Source organism: Lampetra fluviatilis, unplaced genomic scaffold (genome assembly GCF_964198595.1).
Source record: "Lampetra fluviatilis unplaced genomic scaffold, kcLamFluv1.1 SCAFFOLD_167, whole genome shotgun sequence".
Lineage (NCBI taxonomy): Eukaryota > Metazoa > Chordata > Hyperoartia > Petromyzontiformes > Petromyzontidae > Lampetra > Lampetra fluviatilis.
Window position 1 is genome coordinate 176,714 of NW_027621230.1, and position 22,578 is coordinate 199,291.

The window sequence follows — 22,578 nt, forward strand, 5'->3', positions numbered from 1 at the left end:
ATCCGAACTACGAAATGCAACTCCGCTCTCCCTTATCCGAAGCGCGCTTCCCGTTGAGCTGCGAGACGCCGCGGGGGGATCGATCGATTTGAATCGATACGTTCGATCGATAATCGATATCCCTCGCAAGCCTCCACAGCCACCAGCACCACGAGGAGGAAGCAGCGAGGGGAAGTGAGTCGGTGAGTCGGGGCAGGTCAACACACACACACGTGGTGCACTGTACGTACAGTGTATAGTGTACACTGTACACTACACTACTACACTATACACTACTACACTATACACTACTACACTGTACACTACTACACTACACTGTACACTACTACACTATACACTACTACACTACACTATACACTACTACACTGTACACTACTACACTACACTGTACACTACTACACTATACACTACTACACTATACACTACTACACTATACACTACTACACTATACACTACTACATTATACACTACTACACTATACACTACTACACTATACACTACACTATACACTACTACACTATACACCACTACACTATACACTACTACACTATACACTACTACACTAATACACTACACTATACACTACTACACTACACTATACACTACTACACTGTACACTACTACACTGTACACTACTACACTATACACTACTACACTACACACTACTACACTATACACTACTACACTATACACTACTACACTATACACTACTACACTACACTATACACTACTACACTATACACTACTACACTATACACTACTACACTACACTATACACTACTACACTATACACTACTACACTATACACTACTACACTATACACTACTACACTGTACACTACTACACTGTACACTACTACACTATACACTACTACACTATACACTACTACACTATACACTACACTATACACTACTACACTATACACTACTACACTATACACTACTACACTACACACTACTACACTAATACACTATACACTACTACACTATACACTACTACACTATACACTACTACACTATACACTACTACACTATACACTACTACACTACACACTACTACACTATACACTACTACACTACTACACTACACTATACACTACTACACTACACTATACACTACTACACTATACACTACTACACTATACACTACTACACTATACACTACTACACTATACACTACACTATACACTACTACACTATACACTACTACATTATACACTACTACACTATACTATACACTACTACACTATACACTACTACACTACTACACTATACACTACTACACTATACACTACTACACTATACACTACACTACACTATACACTACACACTACTACACTATACACTACTACACTATACACTACTACACTATACACTACTACACTATACACTACTACACTATACTATACACTACTACACTATACACTACTACACTACACTATACACTACTACACTACTACACTATACACTACTACACTATACACTACACTACACTATACACTACACACTACTACACTATACACTACTACACTATACACTACTACACTATACACTACTACACTATACACTACTACACTACACTATACACTACTACACTATACACTACACTATACACTACTACACTATACACTACTACACTATACACTACTACACTATACTATACACTACTACACTATACACTACTACACTACACTATACACTACACTATACACTACTACACTATACACTACTACACTATACACTACTACACTACACTATACACTACACTACACACTACTACACTACACTATACACTACTACACTACACTACTACACTATACACTACTACACTACACACTACTACACTATACACTACTACACTATACACTACTACACTATACACTACTACACTATACACTACTACACTACACTACTACACTATACACTACTACACTACACACTACTACACTATACACTACTACACTATACACTACTACACTATACACTACTACACTACACACTACTACACTATACACTACTACACTACACTATACACTACTACACTACACTATACACTACTACACTATACACTACTACACTATACACTACTACACTACACACTACTACACTATACACTACTACACTATACACTGCTACACTACACTACTACACTACACTATACACTACTACACTGCTACACTACACTATACACTACACACTCTCTCTCAACAGGTGTCGCGATGAAGATCCGTCGACAGAAGACTGCACGCCGTGTCCTGTCCCACTACCGCAACCGTCACGGTCTCTGTCCGCCGTACCGTATCATCCTGGATGGGACATTCTGTCAATCGGCGCTTAGAAACAAGATCCAGATGGCAGAACAGCTGTCCAAGTACCTGGACGCAGACGTGGAACTGTACACTACCAGGTGAGTCATCATCACCACCACCACCATCACTACTACCATCACCACCATCACTACTACCATCACCATCACTACCATCACTACCATCACTACTATCACTACCACCACCATCACTACTATCACTACCATCACCATCACCACCACCATCACTACCACCACCATCACTACCACCACCATCACTACCATCACCACCATCACCACTACCATCACCACCATCACTACCACCACCATCACCACCACCATCACTACCACCACCATCACTACCACCACCATCACTACCATCACCACCATCACCACTACCATCACCACCATCACCACTACCATCACCACCATCACCACTACCATCACTACCATCACTACCATCATCACTATCAGCTGTCCAAGTACCTGGACGCAGACGTGGAACTGTACACTACCAGGTGAGTCATCATCACCACCACTACCATCACTACCATCACCACTACCATCACTACCATCACCACTACCATCACCACCATCACTACCACCACTACCATCACTACCATCACCACTACCATCACTACCATCACCACTACCATCACTACCATCACTACTACCATCACTACCATCACTACTACCATCACTACCACCACTACTACCATCACCACCATCACTACCATCACTACCATCACTACCATCACTACCATCACCACTACCATCACTACTACCATCACTACCACCACTACTACCATCACCACCATCACTACCATCACTACTACCATCACTACCATCACTACCATCACTACTACTATCACTACCACCATCACTACTACCATCACCACCATCACTACCATCACTACTACCATCACTACCATCACCACCATCACTACTACCATCACTACCATCACCACCATCACTACCATCACTACCACCACTACCATCACTACCACTACCATCACCACCATCACTACTACCATCACCACCATCACTACCATCACTACTACCATCACTACCATCACTACCATCACAACCATCACCACCATCACTACCATCACTACCATCACTACCATCACTACCATCACTACCATCACTACCATCACTACCACCACCATCACTACCATCATCACAACCATCACTACCATCACTACCATCACTACCATCACCACCATCACTACCACCACTACCATCACTACCATCACTACCATCACTACCATCACCACCATCACTACCATCACTACCATCACTACCATCACCACCATCACTACCACCACTACCATCACTACCATCACTACCATCACTACCATCACTACCATCACCACCATCACTACCACCACTACCATCACTACCATCACTACCATCACTACCATCACTACTACCATCACTACCATCACTACCATCACTACCATCACTACCATCACTACCATCACTACTACCATCACTACCATCACTACCACTACCATCACTACCATCACTACTACCATCACTACCATCACTACCATCACTACCATCACTACCACCACCATCACTACCATCACTACCATCACTACCATCACTACCATCACCACCATCACTACCATCACCACCATCACTACCATCACTACCATCACTACCACCACTACCATCACCACCATCACTACCATCACTACCATCACTACCATCACTACCATCACTACCATCACTACCATCACTACTACCATCACTACCACCACCATCACTACCATCACTACCATCACTACTACCATCACTACCATCACTACTACCATCACTACCATCACTACCATCACCATCACTACCATCACTACTACCATCACTACCATCACTACCATCACTACCATCACCACCACTACCATCACTACCATCACTACTACCATCACTACCATCACTACCATCACTACCATCACTACCATCACTACTACCATCACTACCATCACTACCATCACTACCATCACCACCACTACCATCACTACCATCACTACTACCATCACTACCATCACTACCATCACTACCATCACTACCATCACCATCACTACCATCACTACCATCACTACCATCACTACCATCACCACTATCACCATCACTACCATCACTACCATCACTACCATCACTACCATCACTACCATCACTACCATCACTACCATCACCACCATCACTACCATCACTACCATCACCACTATCACCATCACTACCATCACTACCACCACCATCACTACCACCACCATCACTACCATCACTACCATCACTACCATCACTACCATCACCACCATCACCACCATCACTACCATCACTACCATCACCACCATCACTACCATCACTACCATCACCACCATCACTACCATCACTACCATCACCACCATCATCACCATCACCACCATCACTACCATCACCACCACCATCACTACCATCACTACCATCACCACCATCACTACCATCACTACCATCACTACCATCACTACCATCACCACCATCACTACCATCACTACCATCACTACCATCACCACCATCACTACCATCACTACCATCACTACCACCACTACCATCACTACCATCACTACCACCACCATCACCACCACCATCACTACCATCACTACCATCACCACCATCACTACCACCACCATCACTACCATCACCACCATCACCACCATCACTACCATCACTACCATCACTACCATCACTACCACCACTACCACCACTACCATCACTACCACCACCATCACCACCACCATCACTACCATCACTACCATCACCACCATCACTACCACCACCATCACTACCATCACCACCATCACTACCACCACCATCACTACCACCACTACTACCATCACTACCATCACTACCATCACTACCATCACTACCATCACCACCATCACTATCACCATCACCACCACCATCACTACCATCACCACCATCACTACCATCACTACCATCACTACCATCACTACCACCACCATCACCACCATCACTACCATCACCACCATCACCACCATCACTACCATCACCACCATCACTACCATCACTACCATCACTACCATCACCACCATCACTACCATCACTACCATCACTACCATCACTACCATCACCACCATCACTACCATCACCACCATCACCACCATCACTACCATCACTACCATCACTACCATCACTACCATCACTACCATCACTACCATCACTACCATCACCACCATCACTACCATCACTACTACCATCACTACCATCACTACCATCACTACCATCACTACCATCACTACCATCACTACCATCACCACCATCACTACCATCACTACTACCATCACTACCATCACTACCATCACTACCATCACCACCATCACTACCATCACTACCATCACTACCATCACCACCATCACTACCATCACTACCATCACTACCATCACCACCATCACTACCATCACTACTACCATCACTACCATCACTACCATCACTACCATCACCACCATCACCACCATCACTACCATCACTACCATCACTACCATCACTACTACTACCATCACCACCATCACTACCATCACTACCATCACCACCATCACCACCATCACTACCATCACTACCATCACTACCATCACTACCATCACCACCACTACCATCACTACCATCACTACTACCATCACTACCATCACAACCATCACTACCATCACCACCACTACCATCACTACCATCACTACTACCATCACTACCATCACTACCATCACTACCATCACTACCATCACCACCACTACCATCACTACCATCACTACTACCATCACTACCATCACTACCATCACCACCATCACTACCATCACTACCATCACTACCACCACTACCACCACTACCATCACCACTATCACCATCACTACCATCACCACCACTACCATCACTACCATCACTACCATCACCACCACTACCATCACTACCATCACCACCACTACCATCACCACCATCACTACCATCACTACCATCACTACCATCACTACCATCACTACCATCACCACCACTACCATCACTACCATCACTACTACCATCACCACCATCACTACCACCACCACCATCACTACCATCACCACCATCACTACCATCACTACCATCACTACCATCACCACCATCACCACCATCACTACCATCACTACCATCACTACTACCATCACTACCATCACTACCATCACCACCATCACTACCATCACTACCATCACCACCATCACTACCATCACTACCATCACCACCATCATCACCATCACCACCATCACTACCATCACCACCACCATCACCACCACCATCACTACCATCACTACCATCACTACCATCACCACCACCATCACCACCACCATCACTACCATCACTACCATCACTACCATCACCACCATCACCACCACCATCACTACCATCACTACCATCACTACCATCACTACCATCACTACCATCACTACCATCACTACCATCACTACCATCACTACCATCACTACCACCACCATCACTACCATCACCACCATCACCACCATCACTACCATCACTACCATCACTACCATCACTACCATCACCACCATCACTACCACCACCATCACTACTACCACCACCATCACCACCACCATCACTACCATCACTACCATCACCACCATCACTACCACCACCATCACTACCATCACCACCATCACCACCATCACTACCATCACTACCACCACTACCATCACTACCATCACTACCATCACCACCATCACTACCACCACCATCACTACTACCACCACCATCACCACCACCATCACTACCATCACTACCATCACCACCATCACTACCACCACCATCACTACCATCACCACCATCACTACCATCACTACCATCACTACCATCACTACCATCACTACCATCACTACCATCACTACCATCACTACCACCACTACCACCACTACCATCACTACCATCACTACCACCACCATCATCACCACCATCACTACCATCACTACCATCACCACCATCACTACCACCACCATCACTACCATCACTACTACCATCACTACCATCACTACCACCACCATCACCACCACCATCACTACCATCACTACCATCACCACCATCACCACCATCACTACCATCACTACCATCACTACCATCACTACCATCACCACCATCACTATCACCATCACCACCACCATCACTACCATCACTACCATCACTACCACCACCATCACCACCATCACTACCATCACTACCATCACTACCATCACCACCATCACTACCATCACTACCATCACTACCATCACTACTACCATCACTACCATCACTACCATCACTACCATCACCATCACCACCATCACTACCATCACTACCATCACTACCATCACTACCATCACCATCACCACCATCACTACCATCACTACCATCACTACCATCACTACCATCACTACTACCATCACTACCATCACTACCATCACTACCATCACCATCACCACCATCACTACCATCACTACCATCACTACCATCACTACCATCACCATCACCACCATCACTACCATCACTACCATCACTACCATCACTACCATCACTATCAGCTGCCCAAGTACCTGGTGACACTGTCAAATACCAGGTGACTACTACAGGAGGTCGTGGTAGACGTTGTCCACCTCGCCTGGTCTACAGGAGGTCGTGGTAGACGTTGTCCACCTCGCCTGGTCTACAGGAGGTCGTGGTAGACGTTGTCCACCTCGCCTGGTCTACAGGAGGTCGTGGTGGATGTTGACCACCACGCCTGGTCTACAGGAGGTCGTGGTAGATGTTGACCACCTCGCCTGGTCTACAGGAGGTCGTGGTAGATGTTGACCACCACGCCTGGTCTACAGGAGGTCGTGGTAGATGTTGACCACCTCGCCTGGTCCACAGGAGGTCGTGGTAGATGTTGTCCACCTCGCCTGGTCTCCAGGAGGTCGTGGTAGATGTTGACCACCTCGCCTGGTCTACAGGAGGTCGTGGTAGATGTTGACCACCTCGCCTGGTCTACAGGAGGTCGTGGTAGATGTTGTCCACCTCGCCTGGTCTACAGGAGGTCGTGGTGGATGTTGACCACCTCGCCTGGTCTACAGGAGGTCGTGGTAGATGTTGTCCACCTCGCCTGGTCTACAGGAGGTCGTGGTAGATGTTGTCCACCTCGCCTGGTCTACAGGAGGTCGTGGTAGATGTTGACCACCTCGCCTGGTCTACAGGAGGTCGTGGCAGATGTTGACCACCTCGCCTGGTCTACAGGAGGTCGTGGTAGATGTTGACCACCTCGCCTGGTCTACAGGAGGTCGTGGTAGATGTTGACCACCTCGCCTGGTCTACAGGAGGTCGTGGCAGATGTTGACCACCTCGCCTGGTCTACAGGAGGTCGTGGTAGACGTTGACCACCTCGCCTGGTCCACAGGAGGTCGTGGTAGATGTTGACCACCTCGCCTGGTCTACAGGAGGTCGTGGTAGATGTTGACCACCTCGCCTGGTCTACAGGAGGTCGTGGTAGATGTTGACCACCTCGCCTGGTCTACAGGAGGTCGTGGTAGATGTTGACCACCTCGCCTGGTCTACAGGAGGTCGTGGCAGATGTTGACCACCTCGCCTGGTCTACAGGAGGTCGTGGTAGATGTTGTCCACCTCGCCTGGTCTACAGGAGGTCGTGGTAGATGTTGACCACCTCGCCTGGTCTACAGGAGGTCGTGGTAGATGTTGACCACCTCGCCTGGTCTACAGGAGGTCGTGGCAGATGTTGACCACCTCGCCTGGTCTACAGGAGGTCGTGGTAGATGTTGTCCACCTCGCCTGGTCTACAGGAGGTCGTGGCAGATGTTGACCACCTCGCCTGGTCTACAGGAGGTCGTGGTAGATGTTGACCACCTCGCCTGGTCTACAGGAGGTCGTGGTAGATGTTGTTGACCACCTCGCCTGGTCTACAGGAGGTCGTGGTAGATGTTGTCCACCTCGCCTGGTCTACAGGAGGTCGTGGTAGATGTTGACCACCTCGCCTGGTGTACAGGAGGTCGTGGTAGATGTTGACTACCTCGCCTGGTGTACAGGAGGTCGTGGCAGATGTTGACCACCTCGCCTGGTCTACAGGAGGTCGTGGTAGATGTTGACCACCTCGCCTGGTCTACCGGAGGTCGTGGTAGATGTTGACCACCTCGCCTGGTCTACAGGAGGTCGTGGTAGATGTTGTTGACCACCTCGCCTGGTCTACAGGAGGTCGTGGTAGATGTTGACCACCTCGCCTGGTCTACAGGAGGTCGTGGTAGATGTTGTCCACCTCGCCTGGTCTACAGGAGGTCGTGGTAGATGTTGACCACCTCGCCTGGTCTACAGGAGGTCATGGTAGATGTTGACCACCTCGCCTGGTCTACAGGAGGTCGTGGTAGATGTTGACCACCTCGCCTGGTCTACAGGAGGTCGTGGTAGATGTTGTCCACCTCGCCTGGTCTACAGGAGGTCGTGGTGGATGTTGACCACCTCGCCTGGTCTACAGGAGGTCGTGGTAGATGTTGACCACCTCGCCTGGTCTCCAGGAGGTCGTGGTAGATGTTGTCCACCTCGCCTGGTCTACAGGAGGTCGTGGTAGATGTTGACCACCTCGCCTGGTCCACAGGAGGTCGTGGTAGATGTTGTCCACCTCGCCTGGTCTCCAGGAGGTCGTGGTAGATGTTGACCACCTCGCCTGGTCTACAGGAGGTCGTGGTAGATGTTGACCACCTCGCCTGGTCTACAGGAGGTCGTGGTAGATGTTGTCCACCTCGCCTGGTCTACAGGAGGTCGTGGTGGATGTTGACCACCTCGCCTGGTCTACAGGAGGTCGTGGTAGATGTTGTCCACCTCGCCTGGTCTACAGGAGGTCGTGGTAGATGTTGTCCACCTCGCCTGGTCTACAGGAGGTCGTGGTAGATGTTGACCACCTCGCCTGGTCTACAGGAGGTCGTGGCAGATGTTGACCACCTCGCCTGGTCTACAGGAGGTCGTGGTAGATGTTGACCACCTCGCCTGGTCTACAGGAGGTCGTGGTAGATGTTGACCACCTCGCCTGGTCTACAGGAGGTCGTGGCAGATGTTGACCACCTCGCCTGGTCTACAGGAGGTCGTGGTAGACGTTGACCACCTCGCCTGGTCCACAGGAGGTCGTGGTAGATGTTGACCACCTCGCCTGGTCTACAGGAGGTCGTGGTAGATGTTGACCACCTCGCCTGGTCTACAGGAGGTCGTGGTAGATGTTGACCACCTCGCCTGGTCTACAGGAGGTCGTGGTAGATGTTGACCACCTCGCCTGGTCTACAGGAGGTCGTGGCAGATGTTGACCACCTCGCCTGGTCTACAGGAGGTCGTGGTAGATGTTGTCCACCTCGCCTGGTCTACAGGAGGTCGTGGTAGATGTTGACCACCTCGCCTGGTCTACAGGAGGTCGTGGTAGATGTTGACCACCTCGCCTGGTCTACAGGAGGTCGTGGCAGATGTTGACCACCTCGCCTGGTCTACAGGAGGTCGTGGTAGATGTTGTCCACCTCGCCTGGTCTACAGGAGGTCGTGGCAGATGTTGACCACCTCGCCTGGTCTACAGGAGGTCGTGGTAGATGTTGACCACCTCGCCTGGTCTACAGGAGGTCGTGGTAGATGTTGTTGACCACCTCGCCTGGTCTACAGGAGGTCGTGGTAGATGTTGTCCACCTCGCCTGGTCTACAGGAGGTCGTGGTAGATGTTGACCACCTCGCCTGGTGTACAGGAGGTCGTGGTAGATGTTGACTACCTCGCCTGGTGTACAGGAGGTCGTGGCAGATGTTGACCACCTCGCCTGGTCTACAGGAGGTCGTGGTAGATGTTGACCACCTCGCCTGGTCTACCGGAGGTCGTGGTAGATGTTGACCACCTCGCCTGGTCTACAGGAGGTCGTGGTAGATGTTGTTGACCACCTCGCCTGGTCTACAGGAGGTCGTGGTAGATGTTGACCACCTCGCCTGGTCTACAGGAGGTCGTGGTAGATGTTGTCCACCTCGCCTGGTCTACAGGAGGTCGTGGTAGATGTTGACCACCTCGCCTGGTCTACAGGAGGTCATGGTAGATGTTGACCACCTCGCCTGGTCTACAGGAGGTCGTGGTAGATGTTGACCACCTCGCCTGGTCTACAGGAGGTCGTGGTGGATGTTGACCACCTCGCCTGGACTACAGGAGGTCGTGGTAGATGTTGACCACCTCGCCTGGTCTACAGGAGGTCGTGGTAGATGTTGACCACCTCGCCTGGTCTACAGGAGGTCGTGGTAGATGTTGTTGACCACCTCGCCTGGTCCACAGGAGGTCGTGGTAGATGTTGACCACCTCGCCTGGTCCACAGGAGGTCGTGGTAGATGTTGACCACCTCGCCTGGTCTACAGGAGGTCGTGGTAGATGTTGACCACCTCGCCTGGTCCACAGGAGGTCGTGGCAGATGTTGACCACCTCGCCTGGTCTACAGGAGGTCGTGGTAGATGTTGACCACCTCGCCTGGTCCACAGCAGGTCGTGGTAGATGTTGACCACCTCGCCTGGTCCACAGGAGGTCGTGGTAGATGTTGACCACCTCGCCTGGTCTACAGGAGGTCGTGGTAGATGTTGACCACCTCGCCTGGTCCACAGGAGGTCGTGGCAGATGTTGACCACCTCGCCTGGTCTACAGGACGTCGTGGTAGATGTTGACCACCTCGCCTGGTCCACAGGAGGTCGTGGCAGATGTTGACCACCTCGCCTGGTCTACAGGAGGTCGTGGCAGATGTTGACCACCTCGCCTGGTCCACAGGAGGTCGTGGCAGATGTTGACCACCTCGCCTGGTCTACAGGAGGTCGTGGTAGATGTTGACCACCTCGCCTGGTCCACAGGAGGTCGTGGCAGATGTTGACCACCTCGCCTGGTCTACAGGACGTCGTGGTAGATGTTGACCACCTCGCCTGGTCCACAGGAGGTCGTGGCAGATGTTGACCACCTCGCCTGGTCTACAGGAGGTCGTGGCAGATGTTGACCACCTCGCCTGGTCTACAGGACGTCGTGGTAGATGTTGACCACCTCACCTGGTCCACAGGAGGTCGTGGCAGATGTTGACCACCTCGCCTGGTCTACAGGAGGTCGTGGTAGATGTTGACCACCTCGCCTGGTCTACAGGAGGTCGTGGTAGATGTTGACCACCTCGCCTGGTCTACAGGAGGTCGTGGCAGATGTTGACCACCTCGCCTGGTCTACAGGAGGTCGTGGTAGATGTTGACCACCTCGCCTGGTCTACAGGAGGTCGTGGTAGATGTTGACCACCTCGCCTGGTCTACAGGAGGTCGTGGCAGATGTTGACCACCTCGCCTGGTCTACAGGAGGTCGTGGTAGATGTTGACCACCTCGCCTGGTCCACAGGAAGTCGTGGTAGATGTTGACCACCTCGCCTGGTCCACAGGAGGTCGTGGTAGATGTTGTCCACCTCGCCTGGTCTACAGGAGGTCGTGGTAGATGTTGACCACCTCGCCTGGTCTACAGGAGGTCGTGGTGGATGTTGACCACCTCGCCTGGTCTACAGGAGGTCGTGGTAGATGTTGACCACCTCGCCTGGTCTACAGGAGGTCGTGGTAGATGTTGACCACCTCGCCTGGTCCACAGGAGGTCGTGGTAGATGTTGACCACCTCGCCTGGTCTACAGGAGGTCGTGGTAGATGTTGACCACCTCGCCTGGACTACAGGAGGTCGCGGTAGATGTTGTTGACCACCTCGCCTGGTCTACAGGAGGTCGTGGTAGATGTTGTTGACCACCTCGCCTGGTCTACAGGAGGTCGTGGTAGATGTTGACCACCTCGCCTGGTCTACAGGAGGTCGTGGTAGATGTTGACCACGTCGCCTGGTCTACAGGAGGTCGTGGTAGATGTTGACCACCTCGCCTGGTCTACAGGAGGTCGTGGCAGACGTTGACCACCTCGCCTGGTCTACAGGAGGTTGTGGTAGATGTTGACCACCTCGCCTGGTCTACAGGAGGTCGTGGTAGATGTTGACCACCTCGCCTGGTCTACAGGAGGTCGTGGTAGATGTTGACCACCTCGCCTGGTCTACAGGAGGTCGTGGTAGATGTTGTTGACCACCTCGCCTGGTCTACAGGAGGTCGTGGTAGATGTTGACCACCTCGCCTGGTCTACAGGAGGTCGTGGTAGATGTTGACCACCTCGCCTGGTCCACAGGAGGTCGTGGTAGATGTTGACCACCTCGCCTGGTCTACAGGAGGTCGTGGTAGATGTTGACCACCTCGCCTGGTCTACAGGAGGTCGTGGTAGATGTTGACCACCTCGCCTGGTCTACAGGAGGTCGTGGTAGACGTTGACCACCTCGCCTGGTCTACAGGAGGTCGTGGTAGATGTTGACCACCTCGCCTGGTCTACAGGAGGTCGTGGTACTGTGTGTGTCACTGTGTGTGTGTGTCACTGTGTGTGTGTGTCACTGTGTGTGTGTCACTGTGTGTGTGTGTGTGTGTCACTGTGTGTGTGTCACTGTGTGTGTCACTGTGTGTGTGTGTCACTGTGTGTGTGTGTCACTGTGTGTGTGTGTGTCACTGTGTGTGTGTGTGTGTGTCACTGTGTGTGTGTGTGTCACTGTGTGTGTGTGTGTGTCTAGGTGTGTGTGTGTGTGTCACTGTGTGTGTGTGTGTCACTGTGTGTGTGTGTGTCACTGTGTGTGTCACTGTGTGTGTGTGTCACTGTGTGTGTCACTGTGTGTGTCACTGTGTGTGTGTGTGTCACTGTGTGTGTGTGTGTCACTGTGTGTGTGTGTCACTGTGTGTGTGTGTGTCACTGTGTGTGTGTCACTGTGTGTGTGTGTGTCACTGTGTGTGTGTGTCAGTGTGTGTGTCACTGTGTGTGTGTCACTGTGTGTGTGTGTCACTGTGTGTGTGTGTGTCACTGTGTGTGTGTGTCACTGTGTGTGTGTGTCACTGTGTGTGTGTGTGTCACTGTGTGTGTGTCACTGTGTGTGTGTGTCACTGTGTGTGTGTGTCACTGTGTGTGTGTGTCACTGTGTGTGTGTGTGTCACTGTGTGTGTGTGTCAGTGTGTGTGTCACTGTGTGTGTGTCACTGTGTGTGTGTGTCACTGTGTGTGTATGTGTCACTGTGTGTGTGTGTCACTGTGTGTGTGTGTGTCACTGTGTGTGTGTGTGTCACTGTGTGTGTGTCACTGTGTGTGTGTGTCACTGTGTGTGTGTGTCACTGTGTGTGTGTGTCACTGTGTGTGTGTGTCACTGTGTGTGTGTGTGTCACTGTGTGTGTGTCACTGTGTGTGTGTCACTGTGTGTGTGTCACTGTGTGTGTGTGTGTCACTGTGTGTGTGTGTGTCACTGTGTGTGTGTGTCACTGTGTGTGTCACTGTGTGTGTGTGTCACTGTGTGTGTGTCACTGTGTGTGTCACTGTGTGTGTGTGTGTCACTGTGTGTGTGTGTCACTGTGTGTGTGTGTCACTGTGTGTGTGTGTGTGTCACTGTGTGTGTGTGTGTCACTGTGTGTGTGTGTGTCACTGTGTGTGTGTGTCACTGTGTGTGTGTGTGTCACTGTGTGTGTGTGTGTGTCACTGTGTGTGTGTGTGTGTCACTGTGTGTGTGTGTGTGTCACTGTGTGTGTGTGTGTGTCACTGTGTGTGTGTGTGTGTCACTGTGTGTGTGTGTGTCACTGTGTGTGTGTGTGTCACTGTGTGTGTGTGTGTGTGTCACTGTGTGTGTGTCACTGTGTGTGTGTCACTGTGTGTGTGTGTCACTGTGTGTGTGTGTGTCACTGTGTGTGTGTGTCACTGTGTGTGTGTGTCACTGTGTGTGTGTGTGTCACTGTGTGTGTGTCACTGTGTGTGTGTGTCACTGTGTGTGTGTGTCACTGTGTGTGTGTGTCACTGTGTGTGTGTGTGTCACTGTGTGTGTGTGTCAGTGTGTGTGTCACTGTGTGTGTGTCACTGTGTGTGTGTGTCACTGTGTGTGTGTGTCACTGTGTGTGTGTGTGTCACTGTGTGTGTGTGTCACTGTGTGTGTGTGTCACTGTGTGTGTGTGTGTCACTGTGTGTGTGTCACTGTGTGTGTGTGTCACTGTGTGTGTGTGTCACTGTGTGTGTGTGTCACTGTGTGTGTGTGTGTCACTGTGTGTGTGTGTCAGTGTGTGTGTCACTGTGTGTGTGTCACTGTGTGTGTGTGTCACTGTGTGTGTGTGTCACTGTGTGTGTGTGTGTCACTGTGTGTGTGTGTGTCACTGTGTGTGTGTCACTGTGTGTGTGTGTCACTGTGTGTGTGTGTCACTGTGTGTGTGTGTCACTGTGTGTGTGTGTGTCACTGTGTGTGTGTGTCAGTGTGTGTGTCACTGTGTGTGTGTGTCACTGTGTGTGTGTGTCACTGTGTGTGTGTGTGTCACTGTGTGTGTGTGTCACTGTGTGTGTGTGTCACTGTGTGTGTCACTGTGTGTGTGTCACTGTGTGTGTGTCACTGTGTGTGTCACTGTGTGTGTGTGTGTCACTGTGTGTGTGTGTCACTGTGTGTGTGTGTGTGTGTGTCACTGTGTGTGTGTGTGTCACTGTGTGTGTGTGTGTCACTGTGTGTGTGTGTCACTGTGTGTGTGTGTGTCACTGTGTGTGTGTGTGTCACTGTGTGTGTGTGTGTGTCACTGTGTGTGTGTGTGTGTCACTGTGTGTGTGTGTGTGTCACTGTGTGTGTGTGTGTGTCACTGTGTGTGTGTGTGTCACTGTGTGTGTGTGTGTCACTGTGTGTGTGTGTGTGTGTCACTGTGTGTGTGTCACTGTGTGTGTGTCACTGTGTGTGTGTGTGTCACTGTGTGTGTGTGTCACTGTGTGTGTGTGTCACTGTGTGTGTGTGTGTCACTGTGTGTGTGTCACTGTGTGTGTGTGTCACTGTGTGTGTGTGTCACTGTGTGTGTGTGTCACTGTGTGTGTGTGTGTCACTGTGTGTGTGTGTCACTGTGTGTGTGTGTCACTGTGTGTGTGTCACTGTGTGTGTGTGTCACTGTGTGTGTATGTGTCACTGTGTGTGTGTGTCACTGTGTGTGTGTGTGTCACTGTGTGTGTGTGTGTCACTGTGTGTGTGTCACTGTGTGTGTGTGTCACTGTGTGTGTGTGTCACTGTGTGTGTGTGTCACTGTGTGTGTGTGTGTCACTGTGTGTGTGTGTCAGTGTGTGTGTCACTGTGTGTGTGTGTCACTGTGTGTGTGTGTCACTGTGTGTGTGTGTGTCACTGTGTGTGTGTGTCACTGTGTGTGTGTGTCACTGTGTGTGTCACTGTGTGTGTGTGTCACTGTGTGTGTGTCACTGTGTGTGTCACTGTGTGTGTGTGTGTCACTGTGTGTGTGTGTCACTGTGTGTGTGTGTCACTGTGTGTGTGTGTGTGTCACTGTGTGTGTGTGTGTCACTGTGTGTGTGTGTGTCACTGTGTGTGTGTGTCACTGTGTGTGTGTGTGTCACTGTGTGTGTGTGTGTGTCACTGTGTGTGTGTGTGTCACTGTGTGTGTGTGTGTCACTGTGTGTGTGTGTGTGTCACTGTGTGTGTGTGTCACTGTGTGTGTGTGTGTCACTGTGTGTGTGTGTGTCACTGTGTGTGTGTGTGTGTCACTGTGTGTGTGTGTGTGTCACTGTGTGTGTGTGTGTGTCACTGTGTGTGTGTGTGTCACTGTGTGTGTGTGTGTCACTGTGTGTGTGTCACTGTGTGTGTGTCACTGTGTGTGTGTGTCACTGTGTGTGTGTGTGTGTCTAGGTGTGTGCTACACGAGATGCAGACTCTGGGAAAAGAGGTTTGGGGTGCTCGCCTCATCGCCCAGAAGCTGCAGTGCACAACCTGCAACCACCACAACAACCACCACCACCACCAAGCTCATGGTGGTGGTGGTGGTGGAGGTAGTAGTGGAGGTGGTAGTGATGGAGGTGGTGGTGGAGGTGGTGGTGGAGATAATGGTAGTGGTGGTGGTGGAGGTGGTGGTGGAGGTGGTGGTGGTGGAGATAATGGTAGTGGTGGTGGTGGAGGTGGTGGTGGAGGTAGTAGTGGTGGTGGTAGTGGTGGTGGTGGTAGTGGTGGTGGTGGTGGTAGTGGTGGTAGTGGTGGAGCTGGTGGTGGAGCTGGTGGTGGAGCTGGTGGTGGTGGTGGTGGAGGTGGTGTTGGAGGTGGTAGTAGTAGAGGTAGTGGTGGTGGTGGAGGTGGTGGTGGTGGAGCTGGTGGAGGTGGTGGTGGAGCTGGTGGTGGAGGTGGTGGTGGTGGAGCTGGTGGTGGAGCTGGTGGTGGTGGAGCTGGTGGTGGAGCCTGCGTTCCACCAATGCGCTGCTTGCTGTCACTACTGGAGAACGGAAACCCACACGGATACTTCATCGCTACACAGGTGAGTGTAGTGTATAGTGTAGTGTAGTAGTGTATAGTGTAGTAGTGTATAGTGTAGTAGTGTAGTATAGTGTAGTGTAGTAGTGTATAGTGTAGTGTAGTAGTGTAGTGTATAGTGTAGTAGTGTATAGTGTAGTGTATAGTGTAGTGTAGTAGTGTAGTGTATAGTGTAGTAGTGTATAGTGTAGTGTATAGTGTAGTGTAGTAGTGTATAGTGTAGTGTAGTGTATAGTGTAGTGTAGTAGTGTATAGTGTAGTGTATAGTGTAGTGTAGTAGTGTATAGTGTAGTGTAGTGTATAGTGTAGTGTAGTAGTGTATAGTGTAGTGTATAGTGTATAGTGTAGTAGTGTATAGTGTAGTGTATAGTGTAGTGTATAGTGTAGTGTATAGTGTAGTGTATAGTGTAGTGTATAGTGTAGTGTATAGTGTAGTAGTGTATAGTGTATAGTGTAGTGTATAGTGTAGTAGTGTATAGTGTAGTAGTGTGTAGTGTATAGTGTAGTGTATAGTGTAGTGTAGTAGTGTATAGTGTAGTGTAGTAGTGTATAGTGTAGTGTAGTAGTGTATAGTGTAGTAGTGTATAGTGTAGTGTAGTAGTGTATAGTGTAGTGTAGTAGTGTATAGTGTAGTGTAGTAGTGTATAGTGTAGTGTAGTAGTGTATAGTGTAGTAGTGTATAGTGTAGTAGTGTATAGTGTAGTGTAGTAGTGTATAGTGTAGTAGTGTATAGTGTAGTAGTGTATAGTGTAGTAGTGTATAGTGTAGTGTATAGTGTAGTAGTGTATAGTGTAGTGTAGTAGTGTATAGTGTAGTGTAGTAGTGTATAGTGTAGTGTAGTAGTGTATAGTGTAGTAGTGTATAGTGTAGTAGTGTATAGTGTAGTGTAGTAGTGTATAGTGTAGTAGTGTATAGTGTAGTAGTGTATAGTGTAGTAGTGTATAGTGTAGTAGTGTATAGTGTAGTGTATAGTGTAGTAGTGTATAGTGTAGTAGTGTATAGTGTAGTGTAGTAGTGTATAGTGTAGTAGTGTATAGTGTAGTAGTGTATAGTGTAGTGTAGTAGTGTATAGTGTAGTAGTGTATAGTGTAGTGTAGTAGTGTATAGTGTAGTAGTGTATAGTGTAGTAGTGTATAGTGTAGTGTAGTAGTGTATAGTGTAGTAGTGTATAGTGTAGTAGTGTATAGTGTAGTAGTGTATAGTGTAGTAGTGTATAGTGTAGTGTATAGTGTAGTAGTGTATAGTGTAGTAGTGTATAGTGTAGTGTAGTAGTGTATAGTGTAGTAGTGTATAGTGTAGTAGTGTATAGTGTAGTAGTGTATAGTGTAGTAGTGTATAGTGTAGTAGTGTATAGTGTAATAGTGTAGTAGTGTATAGTGTAGTAGTGTATAGTGTAGTAGTGTATAGTGTAGTAGTGTATAGTGTAGTAGTGTATAGTGTAGTAGTGTATAGTGTAGTAGTGTATAGTGTAGTAGTGTATAGTGTAGTAGTGTATAGTGTAGTAGTGTATAGTGTAGTAGTGTATAGTGTAGTAGTGTATAGTGTAGTAGTGTAGTGTAGTAGTGTATAGTGTAGTAGTGTATAGTGTAGTAGTGTATAGTGTAGTAGTGTATAGTGTAGTGTATAGTGTAGTAGTGTATAGTGTAGTGTAGTAGTGTATAGTGTAGTAGTGTATAGTGTAGTAGTGTATAGTGTAGTAGTGTATAGTGTAGTAGTGTATAGTGTAGTAGTGTATAGTGTAGTGTAGTAGTGTATAGTGTAGTGTAGTAGTGTATAGTGTAGTAGTGTATAGTGTAGTAGTGTATAGTGTAGTAGTGTATAGTGTAGTAGTGTATAGTGTAGTAGTGTATAGTGTAGTGTAGTAGTGTATAGTGTAGTAGTGTATAGTGTAGTAGTGTATAGTGTAGTAGTGTATAGTGTAGTAGTGTATAGTGTAGTAGTGTATAGTGTAGTGTAGTAGTGTATAGTGTAGTAGTGTATAGTGTAGTAGTGTATAGTGTAGTAGTGTATAGTGTAGTAGTGTATAGTGTAGTAGTGTATAGTGTAGTAGTGTATAGTGTAGTAGTGTAGTAGTGTATAGTGTATAGTGTAGTAGTGTATAGTGTAGTAGTGTATAGTGTAGTAGTGTATAGTGTAGTAGTGTATAGTGTAGTAGTGTATAGTGTAGTAGTGTATAGTGTAGTAGTGTATAGTGTAGTAGTGTATAGTGTAGTAGTGTATAGTGTAGAGTGTAGTAGTGTATAGTGTAGTAGTGTATAGTGTAGTAGTGTATAGTGTAGTAGTGTAGTAGTGTATAGTGTAGTAGTGTATAGTGTAGTAGTGTATAGTGTAGTAGTGTAGTAGTGTATAGTGTAGTAGTGTATAGTGTAGTAGTGTATAGTGTAGTAGTGTATAGTGTAGTAGTGTATAGTGTATAGTGTAGTAGTGTATAGTGTAGTAGTGTATAGTGTAGTGTATAGTGTAGTAGTGTATAGTGTAGTGTAGTAGTATAGTGTAGTAGTGTATAGTGTAGTGTAGTAGTGTATAGTGTAGTGTGTAGTGTAGTAGTGTATAGTGTAGTGTAGTAGTATAGTGTAGTAGTGTATAGTGTAGTAGTGTATAGTGTAGTAGTGTATAGTGTAGTAGTGTATGGTGTAGTAGTGTAGAGTGTAGTAGTGTATAGTGTGTAGTGTATAGTGTGTAGTGTAGTGTATAGTGTAGTAGTGTATAGTATAGTAGTGTATAATGTAGTATATAGTAGTGTATAGTGTAGTATAGTAGTGTAGTAGTGTATAGTGTATAGTGTAGTAGTGTATAGTGTAGTGTAATCTACAATATTATCGTCACCCACCAGGACCCCGAACTCACTTTCCGTGTCCGTCGCCTCGACCCGGCGCCTCTCCTCTACATCGTACGAAACACGGTGGTACTGGAAAAGCCTCGCTCCCTCACCGCCACCGCCACCACCACCGCCGCCACCACCGCCACCACCGCCACCACCACCGGCTTGTCCCGGCAAAGGCTCCCGGCAAAGACGGCAAACCCCGTGGCAACCAGCGGCAACCCCGTCACCGGTTCTGCCGCGGTGCAAGGAGTCAAACGGAGGAGGAGGATGGGTGGTGGTCCCAATCCACTCAGCTGTCTGAAGAAGAAAAAAAAGGTTGTGGCTGGTGGCGGTGGTGGCGGTGGTGGTGGTGGCGGCGGTGGTGGTGGTGGTGGTGGTGGTGGCTGGTGGCGGTGGTGGCGGTGATACGAGTGGGAGGAGGAGAAAGAGGGGGAGGAGGAAATCACCAGGAGGAGAATGAGGAGCCAGGAGGAGGAATGGTGGTGGCGGTGGTGGTGGTGGCGGTGGCGGTGGTGGTGGTGGCGGTGGCGGCGGCGGTGATGGTGGTGGTGGTGGTGGCGGTGGTGGTGGTGGTGGTGGTGGGGGTGGGGGTGGCGGTGGTGACAGAGACTCACAGACACCCACAGAGACTCACAGAGACACAGACACACACACAGAGAGACTCACAGAGACATAGACACACACAGAGAGACTCACAGAGACAGAGACACACAGAGACACAGACACACACACAGAGACTCACAGAGACATAGACACACACACAGAGACTCACAGAGACACAGACACACACACAGAGACTCACAGAGACATGAGACACACACACAGAGAGACTCACAGAGACATAGACACACACACAGAGACCTCACAGAGACACAGACACCCACAGAGACAGAGACACACAGAGACATAGACACACAGAGACATAGACACACACACAGAGACACACAGAGACACAGACACCCACAGAGACAGAGACACACAGAGACATAGACACACACAGAGACTCACAGAGACATAGACACACACACAGAGACTCACAGAGACATAGACACACACACAGAGAGACTCACAGAGACACAGACACACACACAGAGACTCACAGAGACACAGACACACACACAGAGACTCACAGAGACATAGACACACACACAGAGACTCACAGAGACATAGACACACACACAGAGAGACTCACAGAGACACAGACACACACACAGAGACTCACAGAGACACAGACACCCACAGAGACAGAGACACACAGAGACAGAGACACAACAGAGACAGAGACACACAGAGACATAGACACACACACAGAGAGACTCACAGAGACACAGACACACACACAGAGAGACTCACAGAGACACAGACACCCACAGAGACAGAGACACACAGAGACAGAGACACACAGAGACAGAGACACACAGAGACATAGACACACACACAGAGAGACTCACAGAGACACAGACACACACACAGAGAGACTCACAGAGACACAGACACACACACAGAGAGACTCACAGAGACACAGACACCCACAGAGACAGAGACACACAGAGACAGAGACACACAGAGACATAGACACACACACAGAGACTCACAGAGACACAGACACACACACAGAGACCCACAGAGACATAGACACACACACAGAGACTCACAGAGACTAACAGAGACTCACAGAGACCCACAGAGACTCACAGAGACTCACAGAGACACACAGAGACCCACAGAGACTCACAGAGACTCACAGAGACCCACAGAGACTCACAAAGACCCACAGAGACCCACAGAGACACACAGAGACACACAGAGACACACAGAGACTCACAGAGACCCACAGAGACCCACAGAGACACACAGAGACACACAGAGACCCACAGAGACTCACAGAGACTCACAGAGACCCACAGAGACCCACAGAGACCCACAGAGACCCACAGAGACTCACAGAGACTCACAGAGACCACAGAGACTCACAGAGACCCACAGAGACCCACAGAGACTCACAGAGACACACAGACAGTCTTGGAGTAAACCTGGCAAAGCAGTTGCGAGTAGCAGCAGTAACGTCATCA

General features: G+C 49.1%; 1 protein-coding gene across 1 annotated transcript; it reads left to right on the forward strand.

Moving 5' to 3' along the window:
* Positions 1 to 20,911, forward strand: UTP23 (UTP23 small subunit processome component). Its single transcript, XM_078885317.1, has 5 exons — positions 1 to 182; positions 2,211 to 2,406; positions 17,071 to 17,245; positions 17,522 to 17,686; positions 20,516 to 20,911. Exons 2-5 carry the CDS (start codon positions 2,219 to 2,221, stop codon positions 20,909 to 20,911), a joined length of 924 nt encoding a protein of 307 aa, XP_078741443.1. The 5' UTR covers positions 1 to 182; positions 2,211 to 2,218.
* Positions 20,912 to 22,578: the final 1,667 nt, after the last annotated feature.